The sequence below is a fragment of the Hibiscus syriacus genome, unplaced genomic scaffold (genome assembly GCF_006381635.1).
Source record: "Hibiscus syriacus cultivar Baekdansim isolate YM2019G1 unplaced genomic scaffold, ASM638163v2 tig00012936_pilon, whole genome shotgun sequence".
Classification (NCBI taxonomy): Eukaryota; Viridiplantae; Streptophyta; class Magnoliopsida; order Malvales; family Malvaceae; genus Hibiscus; species Hibiscus syriacus.
The window spans coordinates 163,461-188,875 of NW_024062295.1; the positions used below are offsets into that span (position 1 = coordinate 163,461).

Below are 25,415 nucleotides of genomic sequence, written 5' to 3' on the forward strand. Positions count from 1 at the left end.
TTAATAAAAAATAATAATAAAGGAAGGTTGTTGGAGGAAACTTAAAAGCGGGGCCCGATGCTAACTACCTATGCCACTTCTCAGACATGCGGCCCAGGTAGTTTAATTCAAGTGGACGAAGCAAAGACTGGTAATTGGTTGGTCGTTGTCGTCTCCGTTTTCACATTTTTCAAACAGTTGCCCTCTCTACACAACAAAGCAATGGCAGAATATACAACCCACCTTTATGCTGCATGTAATTTACTATCCAAATCCTTTTTATATTAAGTGGGAAAACAAAACGAAACGAAACAACGTAATAAAACCATGGTTCATGACCCAGACTCGTGCAAACTTGTCCTTCTTGACCGGTAGATCTTCACTTCTGTCTGTCCCATTTCTATTTCTTCTACTAGCCCCCGCCCCCAAATTTCATTTCATGCTCTCTTCTTCATGGACTCGTCCCAAACCCCTTGCCTCACAACTCTCTTGGTCTTTGAAAATACAATCAACAAAGGTAACTTAATCCTTTACCCTCCCCATACATGATTATTACTTGGATTTTCTTTTCTGGGTTTGCTTAGATTCTTATTGTTTCCTTGTTTTTGTTTTTGCAGAGTTGATCAGAAGCTTGCATGTATACCGATTGGACAACGGAGAGGAAAATGAGGTGGAGAGAGAGTTTGTTTTCAGAAAAGATGGTCCTTTCGTGGAAACGGCGGCAGCCCCACTTCTTCTATTGCAGGGGTTTCCACCTCAGGAGCTTTTTGAAGGCAGGGTTATTGGTTTGTGGCTCTGCTTTTTGCTTTTCATGCCCATCGTCTCCCTCGCTTCTTCTTCATTCCTTCTTTACTCTCCGTTCCCAGGTACCTTGTTTTCATTTCATCCTCTTTTCACCTACTTTTGCCGGATTACTTTATCTTTCATTTGTGTATTTCAATGCAAAACCAAGTTTGATTATTTGGTGTTTTGAAAGACAATTGTTGATTAAACATTGGGATAAATAACCTATATAGAGGATCAGAAGAGGCAAGTTTCGTGCTTAGATGCACATTTCATCATCCGCACCAGATTGCATTAATCCTGCAATTGTAACGGTGCCAACCGAGCTAAAACGTAGCCGGAACCATCGCACCGTTGTTGAATCATCTACTACCATGTTTCTCTTTTATTGAAAATAATGCATCTTCTTTGATTGGAAACCATTGTTCTGCAATAGGTGAAGCATTGTGTATTGAGTGGTATTTATGTGAACTTATCAAGTAACTCATGCAGTGTAAAATATAATGCCTGCTTACTTAAAGTGACTACCAACAAAATCAGGTAGACAAAGTCAAGGTAAACCCTTCATTACAAATAGCAAATTGCCGATATTAGATACTTTGATATTTAGAAGTTGGCATTTTACTCGCACGGCTTTTCGTTATCGAAGACTATTAATGTGACAACATGGTCCAGTCTCCACTCCAATCTGACCCATGCCTTGAGTTGGAAGTGCAAATGACTTAACTTTTCCAATTTTTTTTTTCTGTCATTAGAGCAAGCATTTACATGTCATGATGGAAGGGGAGTTAGGGTTTGAAGGTCTTAATTTGGGGGAAAATCGAAGAAGGAAGTTGGGGAATCAGCAGTAGAAAGGGGGAGAGGAAAGAAAGGAATTAGGGATCGAAGGGGGATTAGGGATTGAAGTTTTATCTGAAGAGGGAAAGGCAGAAATAATGACAGGAGATGGGTCACACGGGATTGGGTATGGGTTAATAGGGTAACTGGGCTTTATTACTTAGACCCAATTAATATATCAGTAGGCTTATGAGTTAAAGGGTTGGGCAGGTCTGGATCTAAGTCAGAGGTGAGAGGGATGGAATGGTGAGTCATCATTTTAGACGGTTATTTTGTTAGATTGCTGAATTGCCAGCTGGAGGTACTGTATATATATAATTGTACCCAGAATCTTTGAGGATTTATCTTATGAAATGAAAATGCACACTTCTGTAACCTATTCTTTCTATTTTCTTAAATCCCTAAAAAATTCTTCTATCATTCTATCCTAAATCATAACAAATTGGTAATTAGAGCTGAGTTCTGTGATCCAAACCATTTTTCACGCTGGGAAAGACAAGAAAGATGCAAAAGACTGGAACCATTGAGGTACCAGAACAAGCAACAGAAGTGAAGGAAGAGACCTTACCATCTTGGTGGGTGGGGCAGAAAGCAGAGCTGGAGGGAAGGATACAGACCTTGGAGGAAGGAATGACTGAGAACAGGGGATATTTGCAGAGAATCCTACAGCTGGTCAATCAAGCAGCTGAGGAAAAAGACTCACCTCAGTCAGCAAGGAGTCATCCACCAGCAGCTGAAAAGAAAAACAGAGGTGAAGGTAAACAACCATGTTTAGTTACGGTTCTTAGTGAGCACGAAAAGTATACTTTTAGACCTAATGAATCGGGGATATTAGCTGATAAACATGCGGGGTCTACTGGTCTTCTACCTTTTAATCAGAAATTGCAAGAAGAAAATATTATGGGCAGTTCTAGTGAGGTTAAAGTAGACAGTAAAGGTTTATTTGGGAGTTCAGGGCTTATGTTACCTCGACCTAAATTAGAACTACAGATGTTTGATGGTAGTAATCCCAGAGGATGGGTGAGAAAATGCCAAAAATACTTTAATCTTTTGGGAGTCCCTGAGGAACAAAAATTGGATGTGGCTGCAATGTATTTGATGGGGAAGGCTGAGACATGGTTTGATGGCTATATTATGCAGAAGCATAGAGTGACTTGGCATGAATTTGAGGCTGATTTGTGTCATAGATTTTGTGATAGAAACTATTCAGATATCATTGAAGAATTTAATAAGTTAATGCAGAAGGGTAGTGTAGAAGAATATCAAGAAAAGTGTGAAGAGTTAAGACCCTATTTGCTACAACAACATATGCATTTAGGGGAAGATTATTTTGTCTCCAGTTTCATTAGTGGTCTGAAGGAGGAATTGAAACATAAGGTGAAGGTGTTGGAGCCCAGAAATCTGTCTGAGGCTTACAGGCAGGCCAAACTTTATGAGTTGGCTAATGAGATGGAAGGCAAGAAGTATAAATATTCTCAAAAACTTTTTCCTTATACTTCTTCAGGTGGTCAACAGAACAGTGAGACTAAAAGTTTGCAGCCTAAGACAACTCTTCCAAATTCAAATGCAAGGCAGAGTTTACTGGAATATAGAAGAGCAAATAATCTGTGTTTTAAATGTGGGGAAAAATTTGCTCCTGGACATCAGTGCAAAGTTAGACAGTATGGAAGAGGAAGAAGATTCTGCTGATCAGGAATTGACAGAAGGAGAAAATGGAGAAGGGAATGATGTAGCTAAAGAAGCACTGGAAATTTCTATCAATGCTATTACAGGTAATGTGGGGCACACTACCTTGAGAATTCAGGGTTTTATCAGAGGAAAACCACTTAATGTGCTAATTGATAGTGGAAGCACACATAGTTTTGTGACTCCTAGGTGGGCCAAAGAAGGAGTGGAACTTGTTCAGACTCAACCATTAGTTATTACAGTAGCTAATGGGGAAAATCTATTCAGTACTGCCAAAAGTAATCAAGTAAGTTGGAAGATACAAGGCTATGAATTTCAACATGATTTCAGAGTTTTGTCTTTAGGGGGCAGTGATATGGTACTGGGAGTGGACTGGATGGAAGAGTTTAGTCCTATAATGATGGATTTCAAAGCCAAGATAATTAGTTTTGAAAGGGATGGAAAGAATGTTATGATTAGAGGAACTCAGAAATTGCCAACCATCAAAACCATCTCAGGTGAAAAATTACAGAAGTTAGTGGAGAAGGATACTGAAGTAAATGGAGAAATCTATTTGTTGAATGCTGAAGTGGAAGAAAGTAAAATTCCTCTACCTTTACAAGATTTATTAGAAGAGTTCCAGGAAGTGTTTGAGGAACCTAAGGGGATGCCTCCTAGAAGAAGACATGATCATGCCATTGTTCTGAAACAGGGGACACAACCAGTCAATCTAAGACCCTATAGATTTGTTCATCATCACAAGACTGAAGTTGAAAAACAGATTGCACAAATGTTAGCCTCATCTATCATACAAGTGAGTAAGAGTCCTTTTGCTTCTCCTTGTTTACTTATTAGAAAAAAGGATGGAACTTGGAGGTTTTGTGTGGACTATAGGCAGCTTAATTCTTATACAGTTAAGAATAAATTTCCTATTCCTATAGTAGAAGACTTATTAGATGAATTACATGGGGCTAAATTCTTTTCAAAGATTGATTTGAGATCTGGTTATTGGCAAATTCGGATTAAAGAGGAGGATGTTCATAAAACTGCTTTTAGAACTCATCAAGGGCACTATGAATTTAAAGTTATGCCTTTTGGCCTGACTAATGCCCCAATTACTTTTCAAGCTTTGATGAATGACTTGTTTGGATTGTGTTTTTTGATGATATTACGATTTACAGTTCCAGTATGATAGAGCATAAAAATCATTTAAGAGTGGTGTTGGAAATTCTGCTGAAGAATAGTTTGTATGCCAAAAAGAGTAAATGCTTTTTTGGCCAACAGCAAGTAGAGTATTTGGGACATTTAATTTCAGCTAAAGGAGTAGCAACTGACCCTGAAAAAATAAAGGCTATGCAACAGTGGCCTTTACCTAAAAATCTAAAAGCTTTGAGAGGATTTTTGGGTTTGACAGGGTATTATAGAAAATTTATCAAAGGGTATGGAGAATTGAGTAAACCCTTGACTAATATGTTGAAGAAGGAAGGATTTCATTGGTCTCCAGAGGCTAAATTATCTTTTGAGAATCTAAAAAGGGTTATGTGTGAAGCTCCAATTTTGGCTTTACCAAATTTTGAGCAGAAATTTTTTTTTGGAAACTGATGCTAGTTCCAGGGGCATTGGGGCTGTTTTATCTTAAGCAAGAAGGCCTATAGCTTATTTAAGTAAGGCTTTGGGGCCAAAGCATGCAAACCTTTCTATCTATGAAAAGGAATACTTGGCCATCCTAATGGCAGTATCCCATTGGAGGCATTATTTGGAAAGTGGCTCATTTGTGATTAAAACAGATGATGAACCTCTAAAACACTTATTAGAACAAAAGCTGACTACTACAATCCAAAAGAAAGGTCTGACTAAGTTACTTGGATTGGATTATACAATTCAGTACAGGAAAGGCAAAACAAATAAGGTGGCAGATGCACTTTCTAGACAGCTACTGGATTCTGGTGAATTTTTGCAAATGGGGGTTACTGTTGTAATTCCTACTTGGAGACAGGATATTGAGCAGAGTTATGAAGGGGATCTAATAGCTCAAGAGAAGATTCCTATTTTACTTATTCAGCCTGACAAGATTGAGAATTGGAAGAGAATTAAAGGAGTTTTATACTTCAAAGACAGAATTTATGTGGGCAGCAAAGGAGATCTCAGGCAGAAAATTATGGTGGCTTCACATGATTCACCACAAGGGGGTCATTCAGGTATTCAAGCTACTTATCAGAGGGTTAAAGCTTATTTTTATTGGCCAAAGATGAAGCTTATGATTCAGAAATATCTACAACAATGTGAGGTTTGTCAGAGAACTAAAATTGAACACATTTCCAAGCCAGGTTTACTACAACCTATTCCAGTTCCAAATAATGCATGGGAAGTTATAACAATGGACTTTATTGAAGGGTTGCCACCTTCAACAAAGTACAATTGTATTTTGGTAGTGGTTGACAAATTTACTAAGTATGCTCATTTTATGCCACTGTCACATCCCTACACAGTGGTACAAGTTGCTAAGCTATATTTGGATCAGGTTTATAAGCTTCATGGTCCTCCTAAGGTAGCTATTTCTGATCGGGACAAGTCTTTTACTAGTCTATTCTGGCAAGAGCTACTTAAACAATTGGGGACAACTACACTTTTCAGTACTGCTTATCATCCAGAGACGGATAGGCAAACTGAGAGACTCAACCAGTGTTTAGAACAGTATCTCAGATGTATGTGTTTTTTAAAACCTACATCTTGGTCAAAGTGGTTAGCCCAAGCAGAATGGTGGTATAACACTAATTACCACTCTACTATCCAAATGACCCCATTTGAAGCCTTATATGGTTATAAGGCACCTCTTCTGAGTTGGTCAGGGGATTCTAGAGTGGATGCAGTACAAACTATGATGCAAGATAGAGAACAATTTAATGCTCTACTACGTGAACAACTACTTAAAGCCAGTAACAGAATGAAGCAGATTGTAGATAGGCATCGTACAGAAAGGGATTTTCAGGTTGGAGAGGAAGTTTACCTGAAACTTCAACCTTACAGACAGACATCACTCGCCTTAAGGAAAAACCTAAAGCTTGCTTCTCGATATTACGGTCCCTACAAAATACAGAAAAAAATTGGTCAGGTTGCGTATCAAATGGAATTGCCACATGATTCTAAATTACATCCAGTGTTTCATGTTAGCTTATTGAAGAAGAGAATCAGAAAACAGGGACTTATCTCGCTGAATCCTCCTGAAACATCTTCAGATGGTCAATTGAAAATTTACCCAGCAACCGTGTTGAACCGACGCGTGGTGAAACGACAGAAGCATAATGTTCCTCAACTGTTGATTCAGTGGACAAACATGGGACCAAATGATGCAACGTGGGAAGATGCTTTGGTGTTGCAGAACCAGTTTCCCGATTTCGATCCTTGGGGACAAGGATCGTTTGATGGAGGGGGTATTGTCACGATGGAAGGGGAGTTGGGGTTTGAAGGTCTTAATTTGGGGAAAATCGAAGAAGGAGGTTGGGGAATCAGCAGCAGAAAGGGGGAGATGAGAGAAAGGAATTAGGGATCGAAGGGGGATTAGGGATTGAAGTTTTATCTGAAGAGGGAAAGGCAGAAATAATGACAGGAGATGGGTCACACGGGATTGGGTATGGGTTAATAGGGTAACTGGGCTTTATTACTTAGACCCAATTAATATATCAGTAGGCTTATGAGTTAAAGGGTTGGGCAGGTCTGGATCTAAGTCAGAGGTGAGAGGGATGGAAGGGTGAGTCATCATTTTAGACGGTTATTTTGTTAGATTGTTGAATTGCCAGCTGGAGGTACTGTATATATATAATTGTACCCAGAATCTTTGAGGATTTATCTTATGAAATGAAAATGCACACTTCTGTAACCTATTCTCTCTATTTTCTTAAATCCCTAAAAAATTCTTCTATCATTCTATCCTAAATCATAACATTACATTCCTAGCTTCACTGCCAGTTTGCCTTGATCATGCTTTAATAACTTAAGTCACCATGCAGAAACCCAAAGCTGAAGTGTATCCCGACACTTGCGAATGATCTTCAAATGATTTTTCGGAGGGGATGTGGAGCAGAAGATAGGGGACCATCTAAGGAAACTTGTACAAAGCATGAAGATAAACATTGCCACCCAAAAAGAAATCTTCTTGTACTTCATCAGGATCTTAATTGCCTCCCTAATTCTGTTGCTGCATCCGGGTTACTGAAATCTCAACAAACAGAACAAAATGCAACAGGTTCTTTAAGAGCTTCCTCTTTTTTGGTAATTGCACATGAATAAGAAGTCCAATATTATGCAAAGAAGGATTTATTTTGTGTTTATAATCTTCATAATTGCATGTAGCAAGCTTCTCTGCATTGTATTAATGTTGACCTACAAACTTAAAGCGTAGAATAACAACGAGAAATCGCTGTTTTTTGTGTAAAGGGATTCCATATGCCTTTCTTTCCCCATGACTTGTAGTTCACATTTTCATTAGTTGAAGGCTAAAGCTATTCATATTGGTGAATAACGACTGATATATTTGTTCTGGACTTTACTGGTTGTCAATATTTGGCGTTATAGAACATATGCTAATCTAATAGAATATCAAGAAGCAGATCGGTGGGGAGGTTTTTTTTCCATGCATTCCTTCATAAAATCTGAATTTTTCTGCCATTTATGAAGCATAATGTCTTCAAGACTGGAAAAACCGCAGGTGTTGCAGGGAAAAAGAAAAAAAGAGCAGATTCTAAGGATGTAGCCAGAATTGCTCTTGAAGATCTTGTAAAGTACTTTGATCTACCGATAGTGGAAGCTTCTAGGAATTTGAATGTTGGCCTCACTGTTCTGAAAAGGAAGTGCAGAGAATTCGGAATCCTTCGCTGGCCTCACAGGAAGATCAAGTCCCTTGACGGTCTAATTCGTGATCTCCAGGTCCTTTCTCTTTCCCTTTTGCTGTTGAATTGCCATGAATAAAAGAAATGAGGGGGAAGCAGGTTGTTCTTGAATGAATGATCTCTTAGTACACACATTTGGTTCCATCATGCAATCAATCTACTCTTTATCCATGTGCAAGTGTACACATACTTGTTCACGAAGAAATGCTTTCGTTTCCTTTCTTAACCACGAAGAAAACAAAATTGATGCAGGAAGAGGCTGATCAACGGCAGCAGGAGGACAAGGCTGCAGCCTATGCAGTAGCAAAGAGGCGAATGATGTTGGAGACGGAGAAAGAAAGTATAGAAAAGGAACCTTGCACCGAATTAAAGAGCGAGACGAAGCGGTTTAGGCAGGATATTTTCAAGCGAAGGCATAAAGCAAGAGCTCTTAAAAATCAGTACCTATCAGTTTTCCATGATCAAATGAGTGAAGCAGATGATTGATATATGGAACCAAATACCTTCCTTCCTTCACCAAGACTAGGAGTAAATGTATGAGATCTTTGGCTGGTGCTTATATAACAGGTTTAATATATTACATTTTCTCTTGTTCAGACCATCGATGCTATTACACATACACATGTGCTTCATGTGTAGAAGGAAAATGACCTTTTAGATTATGAAACGTGTGGAAATGAGGTTGAAATTTTGCAGGTCAATTGTTTCCATTGGTGGGTTTCAGAATCTAATTCATAGGTCCCATTTTTATCCTTTTTTTAAGTCATCCAATGGGGAGTTTGGTAGTAGCAGTAATAGGAATGTTTATTATATTAAGGCTTTTATATAAATGTTCAAATTATACTTTAAATTAATTTTAGGTCTTTCAAGAATTTTTCATTCAAAATAGTTTACTAACGTTTTTTTCGGTATATTTTTAAGTGTCTACGATGTAATGACCGCTTAAAAATCTTTTAAAAATTGATCAATCAATCAATATTTGACACTTGACCTAATTTTTATTTTTTTATTTTTAAAAAATAAATTTTATACAATCCAAAAATCATAAAAACCAAATCCCTGACCCAAAGTCCGTTATCATCGCTGGTCGTCACTACCAGCGGCGAACACTCACCCACCGTCGCCAGAACCCACCATTGGTTCCACTTACATCGCGAGTTGCCGTAATCAGTTCAACCCACTACACAACTTGTATTCCTTCCATAAAACCAAATCGAGAACTCCGTCGAATGGTAGACACCGACCATTTCAACATGGCCTTTCAACTTCTGGGAACCGCCGTCGAGACCTCCGTGACATTTCATCTCTCACCAGTACGAAGGGTAGACCTCCGTCGAGACCTCCGTGCCTTTCAATTTCTGAGAACTGGGGAGAACCTCACCTTCTCCAGAGACATGGCCTTGATGCGTCGGATGGAGATCGGCTGCCAAACTCTACAAGAAGCAATCGCCGGCGACATGAAATCAGTATAAGGATTTGGGTGAGTTTTTGTAATTTCTAAAAATTTGTGTTTTTTAATAAAAAATCAATATTTTTTAAAAAATAAAAATTTAAAAAATATAAATATTACAACTTTTTTAACAACATTACTAAAGTAAGTATAATAGAGAAGATATTATAAATTTATTTTTAACGAAAATTATTTTAACACGTAAATTTAACTTAAAATATAATTTAGATGTTTATTTTTATATTAAGTCTCATATTAATTAACGGAGAGTGGAGTCATTAATGGTGTTTGTTTTTCAAAGTGTTCATTCCACGTTTCCACTTATTTTTGACCACACACTACTGTAGTAGGTAGTTGCTGCTCCCCTTAATTCCATTCCCATTACTAATTCAACCAAGCAATTAATCACTTTCGTTTTCCATGGCTTTTTCTAAATTAAAAAACACCTTGCAATGATTATTTAAGGATTTAACATTTTCACAAATTATTTATTAAAATAACATTTTTTATAAATATATCTATTAATACATTTAATTTTTATCTTAATGTAACACATCGAACAACATAATTGATTTTTCATTAATACAAAGAGAAAGATGCAGCGATAAAGCGTGATTTTAAGAGTATCTATAAACCATGTTTTAAGTTGGTGTTTTTGTTGCCAAAACTTAGATAATTGGGAATAAAAGTTAAATCTTGATCTGTATAATGATTACATAATTTTGATTTGTACTTGAAATTCAATGGTTTGATTTTAAATCCAACGAGTTGATGTTTATAAAAAAAAAAAAAAGATAGTTGTCACACTCTAATTTAATTTGGTCAAGAACTGACTCGACTATGTTACATCTTGATCACCTACCATTAAAAATTAAATAGTATTGTTGAGTGTCACCATAAGATTATCACATTATCATTGACAAAATTAAGAAAATGTTACGTCAACAGTTCTGTTTATTTTTTTAATTATATGTAATCAAAATAGAACTAAAACTTAACATTAAGTGTGAATTTTATAAAAAAAATAGTTAAATGACTTAAACAAACTTACATAAATAGGTAGATGACTAAATACATAGTTTACCTAGAATAATTACGTATCAAAGGCAGTGTGATTGCAAATTCCCAATATTAAAGTCAACTTTATGGTACAATTGATCTAATGCTACACGGTTAGCCTACGCAACAACAACACCTAAATATTATATACATAAAGTCACTATGCACATTTTCCCTGTGCATTATTTATAGAGAAAATAACCTCAGTGACCAAAAATCCCATATAATATACGATTTTAACCAACTTTTTCCGGATTTGCCAAAATGACCAACAAAATCGCAATGCGATCGCTAATTCGCAACGCGATCTCCATTATCGTAAATTCGCGTTGCATTTTCGCAATGCGATAGTTGAAAATCGCGTTGCGATGGTCTACAGTATCGTTGCGATTTTCCTAATTCGCAATGCGAATAAGTAAATCGCAACGCGAATTGGGAAAATCGCAATGCGAATAAGTAAATCGCAATGCGAATTGGGAAAATCGCAATGCGATACTTACTATCGCAATGCGATAATACAAAATCGCAACGAGATACTTACTTTCGCAACGCGATACTGACTTTCGCAACGCGATTTACATAGCGCCATTCGTATTAACGCGTATTTTTTTTTCAAATTCCAAACACGTATTTTTTCTTAATAAATCGGAAAATGAACCGTCCACAGTAATCGCAACTCATAACCTCAAACCCAAAAACACAACACTCAGTCCCATCTCCATCTCTCACTCTCTACGGCAAAATCCGTACCCATCTCCGAAGATTTCCGTCCCCATCGCCGGCGAAATCCCTCACAACCATTCACAGTCAAAAATCTCTCACAATCATTCAGAAATGGAAAATCAACCTACGAGGGTTAGTTTTTTTTATTTTTATTTTGAAATTTTTGCATTATTTTAGGTTTTTCATATTGAGATTGATGATAAGTTTACTGGTAATTTCAATAATAGATTAACCATTTCACTTAGATTTCTTATTAAATTCATTCGATTGCTGTCAATACTACTAAACTGTTTAGCCTGTGAAGTTAGTATTTGTCTTTGCTTTGACTTTTGGTTGAAGTAATGCAGAAGAAGAATAGTTTCGAGAATGAAAATCGCAACGCGAAAATAACTATCGCAACGAGATAATCGCAACGCGAAATAAAAATCGCAACGCGAAACCAAAATCGCATTGCGATTTTCATTTCGCGTTGCGATTTTCATTTCGCGTTGCGATTTTTATTTCGCGGTTGCGATTTTCATTTCGCGTTGCGATTGTCTGGTCGCGATAGTCATTTCGCGTTGCGATTCTCATTATCTCGTTGCGATTTTCATTTCAACCAAAAGACAAAAACAGTGTTGCAAATTTTAGTTTCAAGAATAAACTACTATTTATGTTTATTGTTTTGTTTTTGGTATATCTTGACAGTGTAATTTTTGGTATATCTAACTTGGTATGTTTATTGTTTTTTTGTAGAAATTTTTTTCGGCTTCATTGACATTAAGGAATAAAGTTAGCATAGCCACTACAATTGCTTCGAAGCTTTCACCTGCACAAAGAAAATTGTTTGAAGAAACCTGCTTCGGGCCATGGCTGAGAGTACAGCATCCGGGTGGAGATGCTAGTTTGACCCATTTGTGGCTTCAGACCATGACTAGCGATCTACCCGACAGTATACAACATGGTGAGGAAGAGATGGTTTCATTTTCCACCGGCGTATACTTGTTTTGGGCGGAAGGAGTTCTGCTTAATCACTGGTCTACGATTCGGACACGATGATGTAGGCCGGTACACTCGTCATATCACCCGCCCATCATGGTTATCCAGGGTTTTTCCTGATGAGTCAATAGAGAAGCCGAACTTACACGTCGACGACATGAAGAAATTGTTTAATAAGAAAGATGGTTTTACTCGGATGAATGACGTCGATGTTATCCGAGTATGCCTTATACTACTTTTGTATGCCGGCTTTCTAGGCAGAGAGGCCAGACAACCTATTCCTCAGGAGCTAATATTATTGGTAGAGGACCTAAATGCATGGAATCTGTTTCCGTGGGGTTCGTATATATGGAAAGCTACCTGGACTAAGTTGTCGTCTACCTTTGATGACCGCAAAAGTTTGCGGGGCGATGGGTCGAAATACACTTTGTCAGGCTTTGTTTGGGCCTTTAAGGTAAGAATTTCTATATAATGTTTTCAAAATTATAATTAATTATTTAACAATTACTAATGTTTGTTATTATATTGTTTGTAGATTTGGATATTCGAGGCTTTCCCCAGCATGCAGACATATGCATTAAAATCCTCAGATGATATTCCTAGGGCTATTTCCTGGAAGAGGAAACGTATGTTGGATTGGGAAGACTTAATACTATATGCGACAATAAATAATGTAAGTTAACACAAATACTATCATATATAAACAAGTTATTAATAGTAGACGTTTAACTTTGTTTAGTTTTTATTATATTTTTAGGAGGCCAACACTCCATTAATGAGACTGACACCCACGGAGGCTGAGCTTGCCACTGATTGGTGGCAAGCTAGTCAGCGTTTTTTTGATGGCACGAATGATGAGCAGCCTCCACTTCCTCCACTTCGAGAGCCATCACCTGATCGACCCGACTATACACCTCTACAACGAGAGCCATCACCTATCCCGTCACATCATCGAGTCTCTTCTCCACCATCACCTCATGATAGGCGACCGACAAAGATGCCACGACTTCTATCTCCCTGTTCTCCACCTCCACGGGATGAGTCAAGGGAGTTACGTGATGAGGTCAATGCCTTGCGTGAGGAGATCGGTACTCTACGCGATAACGATGGTGCATGGCATGTGGAGGTGTCTACTTTACGTGGTGAGGTTACCGCTCTACGTGAGATGGTAGTATCGTTGCAGAATGAGGTTCATACTCTACGCAACGAGGTAAGTTTAAGATTTTCCATATTTAACTTGATGATAAATTTACTCGTAATTTCACTTAAATTAACCATTTCACTTAGATTGCTTAGTAAATTTATTCGGTTGCTGCCAAAACTGCTAAACTTTTTACTTTAACACTGTGAAGTTAGTATTTGTCTTTGTTTTGTCTTTTGGTTGAAAGTTTGAAATATATTATCTTTGTTTTCACTGTTTAAATATCATGTCTGTTTATTTACTGATATTTGTATTTTTATTTAGCGGACCGATAAGGTGGATGCTTTACGTCGGGTTTTTCTTGCACGACAGAGTTCACACATCAGATGGCGTGCACGTGCTATTAAGTCTCCGTATACCCCAATAGTGCAAAGACACCGCAAGAAGAAGCCCGACTCGCCTATCATCCCTCAAGAGTCCACTCCTATCGTTGAAGAGGCCCCTATCATTCCTCGAGAGTCCCCTCCCACCGTTCAAGAGGCCACTGTCATCGTTGAAGAGGTCCCTCCCACCATTCAAGAGCCCGATTCACATGGCGTCATATATAGGATTCTTGAGAAACCCTATGACGTACCGGACATGATGGATTCAAGTTGGCTCTCGTATGAGTTACCGGACAGTACCATACCGGTATCTGAAGAGGAGAGGAAACAACTACCGGACATAATTCTGGATAACACCCTTTGGGCTAAGACCGCAGTTGATTTTTATCTACATGAGCGAAGCCAGGGGTGTTTCACTGACATATGCAAGCTCAATGATGATATCTATTTGTTGCTTGATCGGTCTTGGTGGGGCGTATTATTAGGGGTCGAAGACAATGGCTATTTCGATGGAGGGGTAAGTCTTATATTTTTCTTATATTTTCATTTGATTAATTTGTTTAAAAATTAATGTAATTCACTAATATATATATTTTTTTGTAAAACAGCATATCGATGCGTGGGTGTCACGTCTACTAATAATTAGGAAACTTAAGGAAAATAAAAGAAATACACGGTATACAATAATGCCGACGGCTTTTAACGCAGTTCACTTGAAGAATCAACGAGATGAATCATTTGCGTTGGGCAATGGACAAGCTAAACTTTATCCTGCATGGTGGGAGGTCAATAAGGTTAGTGTTTATTTTAGATTGAGTTTAAAGGTATTCATAAATAAGTGCGCAAATGAATGAATTATTACTTATGATTGCAGGTGTTTATCTCTGTTTTGGAACGTAACCATTGGCTTCTCGTCGAGCTTCAGATCCCATCCCTTAAGGCAATAGTATATGACAGCATGATAAATTACATATCATTGGCTGATTTAAGAGATATTATTAAGGGATGGAGCTCTTATTTGGCTAAATACTTGGATGCGATAAATTATTGGACTCGTTCTGGAAACAAGAAGCCAAAGAAGCTCAATATTACAGTTAGCAGAGACGAGACCGCACCACAACAAACGAAAGGACCCAGAGGGGATTGTGGTCCTCTCGTATGCTTGGCGTTGGACCGTTTGATCACAGGAAGTATAAAGTATCTACCTCCCACCGATATAGATAGAGCTGCAGTAGGCTTGTGGTTTCGACATTATATGGCTAGATCGATATATACGAGATGCTGCCTACCTGCATCCGCGTTATAAAAATGTCCATAAACAATTGGTATGTTTATAGGCTTGTGGTTTGAAAAGTTTGGTTAAGTACCTAGAATTCAATAATTTGCTGTTTGTAGGTTTTAGATGTGTAGAAAGTGTTGTTTGAGCAAATGTTTGGTTTATGCAGGTTAATCTCAGAAGTGAGCTGCGTGAAAATGATGTATGGCTGCAAAAGTTGATTCAATAGTATAAGTGTTATTTTCTCTAATAATTATTGCTTATTTTTTTATTGTTTAATTGATTTGTAAAAGGTGATTTGTAAAAGTTGATTTGTTTAATTGATGTTAACATAATTCTTATTTGTGCTTGTTTAATTGATTGAAATGTAATGGTTGATTTGTTGATTTCAATCTGCATTATGTTTGAAGGCAAAAAGTACTATCGCAATGCGAAATGAAAATCGCAACGAGAGAATCGCAACGCGAAAATGAAAATCGCAACGCGAAATTAAATTCGCGTTGCGATTTTCATTTCGCATTGCGATTCCCTCGTTGCGATTTTCATTTCGCATTGCAAAATTAGCGTTGCGATTTTCATTTCGCATTGCGATTCTCTCGTTGCGATTTTCATTTCGCATTGCGATGGACATTAAGATGATTGCCTATTAAGTGATAACAAGGAACCGATCATAGCAATTTTCAAACTCAAGTTACTAATACATGCCTAACTGAAAATGTTAAAAGTTCACACATAAAATCTACATAATACAACGTTTGCATTTAAAAATCACCTAAGTTAACAGTCCCAAAAGGTGAAGCCAGTTTTGATTGGGATTTTAAAGATGATTGTGATTTTGATTGCCTTTTTCTTGACACCATATGAGCTTTGGATTTTGATGATGATCCATATTTTGGTAGAGGAAAAGATGATTGTGATGGCATGGTGATCTACATGTCAACCTTGTATGACCACTTTCCTTGCACCGACTACATGTCGATCTCTTCTTCTCTTCACCCTTAGACGGTATACGATCGTGACTTTTTGGTCGGCCAGGTAGCCTTCTGTCCATGGCTGGTGGCAAAACTGTTTGTAAGTCATATGGTATGTCCCACTCAGAAGGATGTGAAATAGGGTAGACAATCTCGGCATAAGTCTGTCGATATACTTCTGTAGTGTAGCAATCCATAGCGTATGTGCTTGAATCATCTTGGTTTAGATGAAGAGCAACTTTTATAACATGGCCACATGGATAACCAGATGTTTGCCATTTCATACAACTACACGTCCTTGCATTTAGATCGACAAGCCCATTTAAGTTATTATCAGTACTTCAAACAAAGTGTTTGAACATGGTTCAACTCTCCATGACGTTGACTTCACAACACGTTTCGTTATCTTTTTTTCAGTCCATGGTGTAACACGATGTTCCAATGTTCCTGTAAATTTAAATAAATAATACTTAGTAAAATATATGATAAGTTACGAATTCAAAGAAATAATACCTGCATGGTTTCTTTTCTTGTAGTACCACTGTTGAATAGAGGCTCGAAAAAACTCCATTAACATAGTAATGGGTAATTTCCGGGAATGACGACTTAGAGCGTTAATTGATTCTGCACTATTAGACGTCATGAAACCATATCTTGCTCCAAGTTGATGTACTCTTGACCATCTTTCAAACCCGACATCTTCTAGTGTTTGAGCACACTGAGGCAAAACACGTCTTAAACAGTTTATATGCTTATTGAAATCCACTTCCGATAAGCCTTTACAGCCTTCCAGTATGTCCATTTGTGCTTTTTTATACCAGCAGACCTTGATTTTAGATTTCTATACAAATGAACACCACAAAGTCCATGAAAAACATCTGGGAAACACCTTCTAACAGCATTGTCAATTGAGTTTGCCCTATCGGATATGATGTCAGATTGCTAATAGGACCTATGCAATCCCTAAGATGCCCCATAAACCATGTCCATGAATCAGAGGTTTCAGATTTGCCAACCCCGTAAGCTATTGGCAATATCCCATTGTTAGCATCCATGGCTACTGCTAATAAGTTTACTCCAAGGTATCGACCTTTCAAATGTGCTCCGTCAACTATAATAACTGGGCGCATACAAGTAATAAAGGAACGAATCTACAAAAAATATACACAGAAATATAATCATTTAAATGTGAAATGCATGTAACTAACAGAAATGAGTCAACAGAATTATATTGATTTACTAACCGCAGCACCAATGGCGATAAACAGCAACTCAAAGCGTCCATCTCTATCTCTTTTGATATGAGTTACCGACCCAGGATTTTTCAGCTTTAAATTGTGACAATAAGCCGGCAGTTGGGCAAACGATGCTTCTGGCGACCCCCTCAACAATTCCAAGGCATAACATTTGGCTCTCCAAGCTTGAGAATATGATATACTAATCTTGAACGAGCATTCATGTCAGTCATAATTTCATGTCCCCGATATACCCTGCCATTCAAAAACATTAACTCAGCCAGAAAACCACCCAACACCTTTTTGTTTGCATGTCTATGGTGAGGAAAAACTTGGGTTCTTGAACATGTATGTTTATCAATAAAAGTCCTAACTTGAAACATTGCGCAATCTTTTATCCTCTTTGCAATCATACGCCACGTACAGTTTTTGTCAATCGTACACCTTGTTTCGAAACGATCTTTACTTGATTTGTTAACTTTTAGTTGATAGCCATCTTCCACACATTTCGTATACAAAGCTATCTTCAAGTCTTCCTTTGTATCAAAACAATCATCTTTCTTGATACGAATAACTTTTGTGTAACAATCAACTGCTTTCTTTGCCAACTCTTCTTCCGGTAACTGAAGTAATTCTGGCATATTCCAGTTATACTCCCGTGGCATTTTCTTTTCTTCGGGGACTTTTTCTTCTTCTTTTTCTTCTTCAGGATTATATGAATTACAGAATGGATGTTCAACATGTTCATTCACAGTCGTAACTTCCTCCTCATTATCATCAACAACATCTTCCTCGGCAACGGTGTTTCATCATCAAAATTCGGGTATGACCAATATCAAAATCATTACACGCAGGGTCTGTTTCTTCTTCTGAAACATCATCAAAATCCGTGTATTGACCAATATCAAAGTCCGGGTATTGACCAAGATCAAATTTCGAATACTGACTAGTACTCACAATTTTTTCTCTTGGCTCATCATCGTCTAATTGGTCAATACGAAAACCGGAATTTGGTGCTGAAAGTTGATTTGGATTGGATTAGAGAAAGGCTGTGGGTTTTTTGACCCACTTAGTTGATTACTACCCGCTACTGACCCAACAATACTACTTCTAGGTTCAACAACATACAATGTAACATCATCACTTGAAACATTAATATAAGCAATGAATCGTTCAACATCTTCATTGTCGGTTAACAAATAAACTTTACCATTTCTCTGATAAGATATCCTAAATCCACTTAGGGGCTCTAAATTCAATTTCTTTGAAACACGTAACATTAGGGTTTCATAAGTTAACTTCTTTAATGACAGTTTTAGTTGAAGATTCATGGGTAAAGGCATATATTGTAAAACACCATGAACATTCTCCCATGACCCTCCAAAACACAAATCTATCCAAACATGATCAACATTAGATGATTTCATGGTTGTAACTAAACAAACGAGATGCGAAACTAAGACCTGTTGCCGGATGGGGAAGGATGTCGTTGGATATTTGAACGAATGTCGCCGGAGAGAGTGATAGATGGAGATGGAATGAGTTGCGATTTAGGGATTTAGGTTATGAGTTATTGCTGCTGCGTATATATATACACTCAAAATTTGGCTTGCGAAACTAAAACCTGTTGCGAACTTTGAAACTCGCATTGCGAGTCAGAATCGCGTTGCGAAAGGCAATCATTTGACCATCGCAATGCGAAATGCAAATCGCAACGATAGAATCGCAATGCGAAATGAAAAAGGCAACGAGGATTAATATGCATAAACTTTTAACAATTATTATTGAATTCTAGGTACTTAACCAAACATTTTCAAACCAAAAGGAGTATATATGTTAACAAAACTTGCATTATGTGTATTTTATGTGTGCACTTTTAACATTTTCAGTTAGGCATGTATTAGTAACTTGAGTTTGAACATTGTTATGATCTGTTCAGTTGTCATCACTTATTAGACAAAACTCGATTTTCATTTCGCGTTGCGATTTTGTCGTTGCGATTTCATTTCGCGTTGCGATTTTGTCGTTGCGATTTTCATTTCGCATTGCGATAGCCATTTCCGCGTTGCGATAGTCATTTCGTGTTGCGAAAGTAAACTATTCTTCTTCTGCAAATTGAAACTTGAATGGATTGCATTACTTCAACCAAAAGACAAAAACAAAACCAAAAACAAATACTAACAAAAACAGATTGGCAGCAACTGAATGAATTACGAGTATGAAAAATCTTAAACTTACCTCGTTGCGTAGAGTATGAACCTCATTCTGCAATGATGCTACCATCTCACGTAGAGTGGCTACCTCACCGCGTAATGTAGACACCTCAACACGCCATGCACCATCGTCTTTGCGTAAAGTACCGACCTCCTCACGCAAGGCATTGACCTCATCACGTAACTCCCCTAACTCATCCCATTGAGGTGGAGGTGGAGAACAGGGAGATAAACGTCGTGGCATCTTTTCCGGTCGCCTATCTTGCGGTGATGGTGGAGAAGAGGCTCGATGATGTGACAGAATAGGTGATGGCTGTCGTTGTGGAGGTGTATAGCCGGGTCGATCAGATGATGGCTCTGGGTGGGGTGATAGCTCTGGGCGAGGTGATGGCTCCCGAAGTGGAGGCTGCTCATCAACCGTTCCATCAAAAAAACGCTTACTAGCTTGCCACCAATCAGTGGCAAGCTCAGCTTCCGTGGGTGTCAGCCTCTGTAGAGGAGTGTTGGCCTCCTAACAATATAAAAGCTCAAACAAAGTTAAATGTGTACTAGTAATAACTTGTTTATAAACATATGGTAGTATTTATGTTAACTTACATTATTTATTGTCGTATACCGTAGTAAATCTTCCATTGCAAGGTTCGTTTCCTCTTCCAGGAAATAGCCCTGGGAATATTATTTGAAGTTTTTATTGCATATGTCTTCATGGCGGGAAAGGCCTCAAATATCCAAATCTACAAACAATATAATAACAAACATTAGTAATTGTTAAATAATTACTTATAATTTTGGAAACATTATATAAAAATTCTTACCTTAAAGGCCCAAATAAAGCCTGTCAAAGTGTATTTGGAACCATCGCCATGCAAACTTTTTCGATCATCCAAGGCAGACGATAACTTATTCCATGTAGCTTTCCATAAATACGAGCCCCACAGAAACAGGTTCCACGCATTTAGGTCTTCTACCAATTTGATTAGATCATTTGGAATAGGTTGTCTGGCATCTCTGCCTAAAAAGCCGGCATGCAAAAGAATTAGAAGGCATACTCGGACAACGTCGACGTCATCCATCCGAGTAAAACCATCTTTATTATTCAAAATCTTGTCAGGTCTTCTACGTGTAGACTCGGCCTCTCCAGCTCAGGAAAAACCCGGGATAGCCATGATGGGCGGGTAATGTGTCTAGTGTACCGACCTACATCATCGTGTCCGAAGCGTAGACCGTGATTAAGCAAAACTCCTCCCGCCCAAAACACGTATACGCCGGTGGAAAATCAAACCATATCTCTTCATCACGACGTTGTATAGTCTCTGGTAGATCTCTAGTTATGGTTTGAAGAAACAGGTGTGTCAACATCGCATCTCCACCGGGATGTTGTACTTTCAGCCATGGCCCGAAGCATGTATCCTCAAACATTTTTCTTTGTGCAGGTGAAAGCTTCGACGCAATTGTTTTGGCCAGGCTGACTTTATTTCTCAAGGTCAATTGAGCCGAATAAAAGTTCTACAAAACAATAAACATACTAAATTAGATATACCAAAAACTACACTGTGAAGATATACCAAAACAATAATAAACATAAATAGTAGTAGTTTATTCTTCAAACTTAAATATGCAACACTGTGAAGTAATCGCAACACGAAAATGACTATCGCAACGAGAGAATCGCAACGCGAAACTAAAATCGCGTTGCGATTTGCATTTCGCGTTGCGATTCTTGGTTGATTTAATAAGCAATCTAAGTGAAATGGTTAATCTATTATTGAAATTACCAGTAAACTTATCATCAATTTCAATATGAAAAACCTAATAATAATGCAAAAATTTCAAAAAGAAAATAATTAAAAAAACTAACCCTCGTTGGTTGATTTGGTTGATTTTCCATTTCTGATTGTGAGGGTGGCTCTGAGAGATTTAGATAGACGGATTTCGCCGGAGATGGGGACGGATTTCGTCGGAGATGGGTGAGAGAGTGAGAGATGGAGATGGGACTGAGTTGTGATTTTAGGTTTTAGGTTATGAGTTGCGATTACGGGATATACTGTGGACAGTTCAGTGTTCCAATATATTAATATTCATGTTTGGAATTTAAAAATAAAATACTTGGCCAGGATACTAATGACGCTTTGAAAATCGCATTGCGATTATGTAAATCGCGTTGCGAAAGTCAGTATCGCGTTGCGAAAGTAAGTATCTCGTTGCGATTTTGTATTATCGCATTGCGATAGTAAGTATCGCATTGCGATTTTCCCAATTCGCGTTGCGATTTACTTATTCGCATTGCGATTTTCCCAATTCGCGTTGCGATTTACTTATTCGCATTGAGAATTGGGAAAATCGCAACGATACTGTAGACCATCGCAACGCGATTTTCAACTATCGCATTGCGAAAATACAACGCGAATTTGCGATAATGGAGATCGCGTTGCGAATTAGCGATCGCATTGCGATTTTGTTGGTCATTTTGGCAAATCCGAAAAAAATTGGTTAAAATCGTATATTATATGGGATTTTTGGTCACTGAGGTTATTTTCTCTTATTTATATATTCAAACAAGTGAACTTCGGAAAAAAATATAAAGCAAGAAAAAAATAATTTTGGTCTGGTCAGGGAAGAAAGAAAGTAAGTTTATTCCTTGCAACAGCCAGGAAGAAAGGGGTCATTCTAAAAGCATACAACAAAAGAAGAAGAAAAAAGGAAGCTTGGAACCCCACCTTTTCCACTATCTTTGATTTATTTATATAAATATGAGCATGCGTTTTTGCCTACAGCTTTAACAGGCTCCAGCCTTTACTGCTGGGAATGCTGTTCTTGTTCTCCAAAGAAGCCTTTATGGTAAGAGAGATTTAGTAGAGCTGTTGTTGTCGTCGTCCATATCAGTATGGGTAATTGCTTTGGATCTTCTTCTTCTGATCGAAATTTTAGCCATGTTTACAACTCCACTACCCCAGGTTTGTGTTTGTGTTCATATACAAGTTGTTTTTGTTCTCTCCTGTATACAGAAAAGACTGGTAATTTACTCGACGATTTTGTTTCTGTGTTTTCAGGTACGTCGAATAATTGCAGCAACAACATGGAATCTTCGGCGACCAGCAGTGTTAGCAATTGCAGGAGTCAGTTTTCTCAAACAGTGAGTGAAATTGTGGAGGAGGAGAATCCAGATGGGAGGATCCTGGAAACTCCGAACTTGAAGGTCTTCACTTTAGTGGAGTTGAAGAGCGCAACCAAGAACTTCAATACGCTGTTGGGAGAAGGCGGTTTCGGTAAAGTGTACAAAGGCTGGTTGGATGAGAAAACTTTAGCACCCTCCAAGCCTGGCTCCGGCATGATTGTTCCTCCAAGGCTGGCTCCGGCATGATTGTTGCTATCAAGAAACTGAAACAAGAAAGCATGCAGGGTTTTGAAGAGTGGCTGGTAAACCAAATATTTCATCTCTGTTTGATGATTATTGTCTTCTAAACTATTGTTCTGAGAATTACTAGTCTGAAAAAGAAGCAAAATAAAGATGCCCTTAGCGTTTTAATCCTTAATCCTACCAAAGAAAATAAGTGCATCTGCAACTGTTTGATGAATTTCAAACCATTGACTGTAATGGTCCAGCACTGATGATGACTTCTTCTATACGGTTTAACCACACATGCCGGTTAGTGGCATTAATGTTTCAATGCAGTCGCTTTCTTTCTAGCTGTGTTCAGGCAATTGCCTTGCTTTTAACGGCTTTGAAAAGTCATGTTTCTTATTCAAGACCGTGCCTGTCAGAGCCAGCAGATGATGTTGATACTTCATTTTAATATTGTCATTGCTTTTGCAGTCAGAGGTGAACTTTCTAGGAAGATTATCTCATCCCAATTTGGTGAAACTCTTGGGATACTGTTGGGAGGAAAAAGAGCTGCTCCTTGTGTATGAGTTCATGCAAAAAGGAAGCTTGGAAAATCATCTATTTCGGCGTAAGTTTAAGAATTAGAATGTTAATAAGAAGAAAAGGAAGCTCGTCTCCATGGATAAATGTCATGTTGATTGTTTGGTTTATGCAGGAAATCCAGCAGTTGAACCTATGTCTTGGGAAACCAGGCTTAAAATCGCCATCGGAGCTGCTCGAGGTCTTGCATTTTTACACTTCTCGGAGAAGGTCATTTACAGGGATTTCAAGGCCTCTAACATATTGCTTGATGGGGTTAGTCCTTGTTTGCCTCTTGCCTCTGTATTTCAATGGACGCATAGTATGTAGTTTTCAGAATGAAGTAGACTTAAATGAGCTGAAGTTCAATGACAATCCAATAGAACAAAGGAACATTTTTCCGCCCTGCTTCCAAGAGCGATTCGAATGATTTTGGTTCTTGTTTACATCTGCAGAACTACAATGCAAAAATATCGGATTTCGGCTTGGCCAAATTGGGGCCTTCCGGTGGAGACTCGCACGTAACGACCAGGGTTATGGGACTGCACCCGAATACATCGCAACAGGTATTTATGATATACCAGTTCAATCCTGGATGCATTGTTCAACAAATACTTCTGCAGCTGCTAATGTTAAAGTTTCGATTCTTTGCCAACAGGACATTTATATGTGAAGAGCGATGTGTACGGCTTTGGCGTGTTGTTGCTCGAGATGATGACAGGGTTGAAGCATCGGATACAAAGCGGCCGGACGGACAGCAAAATCTTGTGGATTGGCTTAAACCAACACTGTCACATAAAAGAAAGTACAAAACCCTCATGGACGGGCGGATCGAGGGTCAGTATTCGTCCAAGGCTGCATCACTAACAGCCGAGCTCACCTTGAAATGTCTAGAACATGATCCTAAAAACCGTCCGTCGATGAAAGAAGTCGCCGAGGCATTGGAACGGATCGAATCACTCAATAAGGAAAGATCAACAGACTCCTCTAAATCCAGCTCCATTCATTCCTCGACTAATCCTAGGTACGGACAAAAATCTAGCAGTCATCGGGACCAATCCAGGGGAAAAGCTAAGTAATCAACTGGGGCACAAGATCCTGCATTGTGTTACTGTAATGGGGTGTATGAATTTGCATAAATATGTTTCTCCTCTTGGAGGAGTAGTGATTTTTACCTCAATTTTTTTTTTTTGTAAATGTTAGAATAGAAGAGAATCCTTGTCGAGTTGAGTTGCTGAATGTTTTAAATTTGTTGTATTTACTGTTATTGGTTGATTCACTTTTATATATCTAAAGATAGTCTCCATATTTTGATCTTGTTTGTGGGCCAAAGGAATGATAGATAGATATAAATGGATTATTTAAACATAATTAATCTCTTATAAAAGTAGCTGACCTATTCTCATATCCATATGTGATGGGGTGAGGGAAGGTAAGGTAGTAGGTTGCCCCCAACGTCAGGTTGAGAGCAGCAGTCTAGTTAATCTCTCTTAAGTGATTGAATAAAACACACATATATATATATATATATATATATATATAGATATAATATAAGAGTATATCTTCGAATTAGACTCTTTAAATGCAACTTCTAACATTGAAACAATAATAATTATTTAAAAGTTTTCCCTTAATTGTTGTTAAGAATTTATAACTTAAAAATGATTAGGGTTATGTTAACATGAAATAATTATACATTAAAAATTTTTTTTTGACGTTATTCAGTATTATCTACCTGTAGGGATGAGAGAATAAATAATATATTATAAACATATGATCAAGAATTCAAACACATTGAATTTATTGTATCTTAAATACACGATATATTTGACAAACACATTTTTATTATTAAAACTCTTTCAACATCTATATAAAATTAATCTCTTAGACAAAGATTTTAAAAGGATCAATTTATAGTTAATTTAATCAACATGT

The 25,415-nt window shown here is 37.8% G+C and overlaps 1 protein-coding gene and 1 pseudogene across 1 annotated transcript; both read left to right on the forward strand.

Moving 5' to 3' along the window:
- The first annotated feature begins 237 nt into the window (after positions 1 to 237).
- LOC120205758 (protein RKD5-like) lies at positions 238 to 8,668 on the forward strand. Its single transcript, XM_039205582.1, is given in 6 exon segments — positions 238 to 496; positions 597 to 776; positions 779 to 845; positions 7,272 to 7,507; positions 7,970 to 8,187; positions 8,403 to 8,668. Coding segments are annotated over 6 exon segments (999 nt in total). The 5' UTR covers positions 238 to 432; the 3' UTR covers positions 8,637 to 8,668.
- Positions 8,669 to 18,043: 9,375 nt separating this feature from the next.
- On the forward strand, positions 18,044 to 24,643 carry LOC120205759 (annotated as a pseudogene).
- The last annotated feature ends 772 nt before the right edge of the window (positions 24,644 to 25,415 follow it).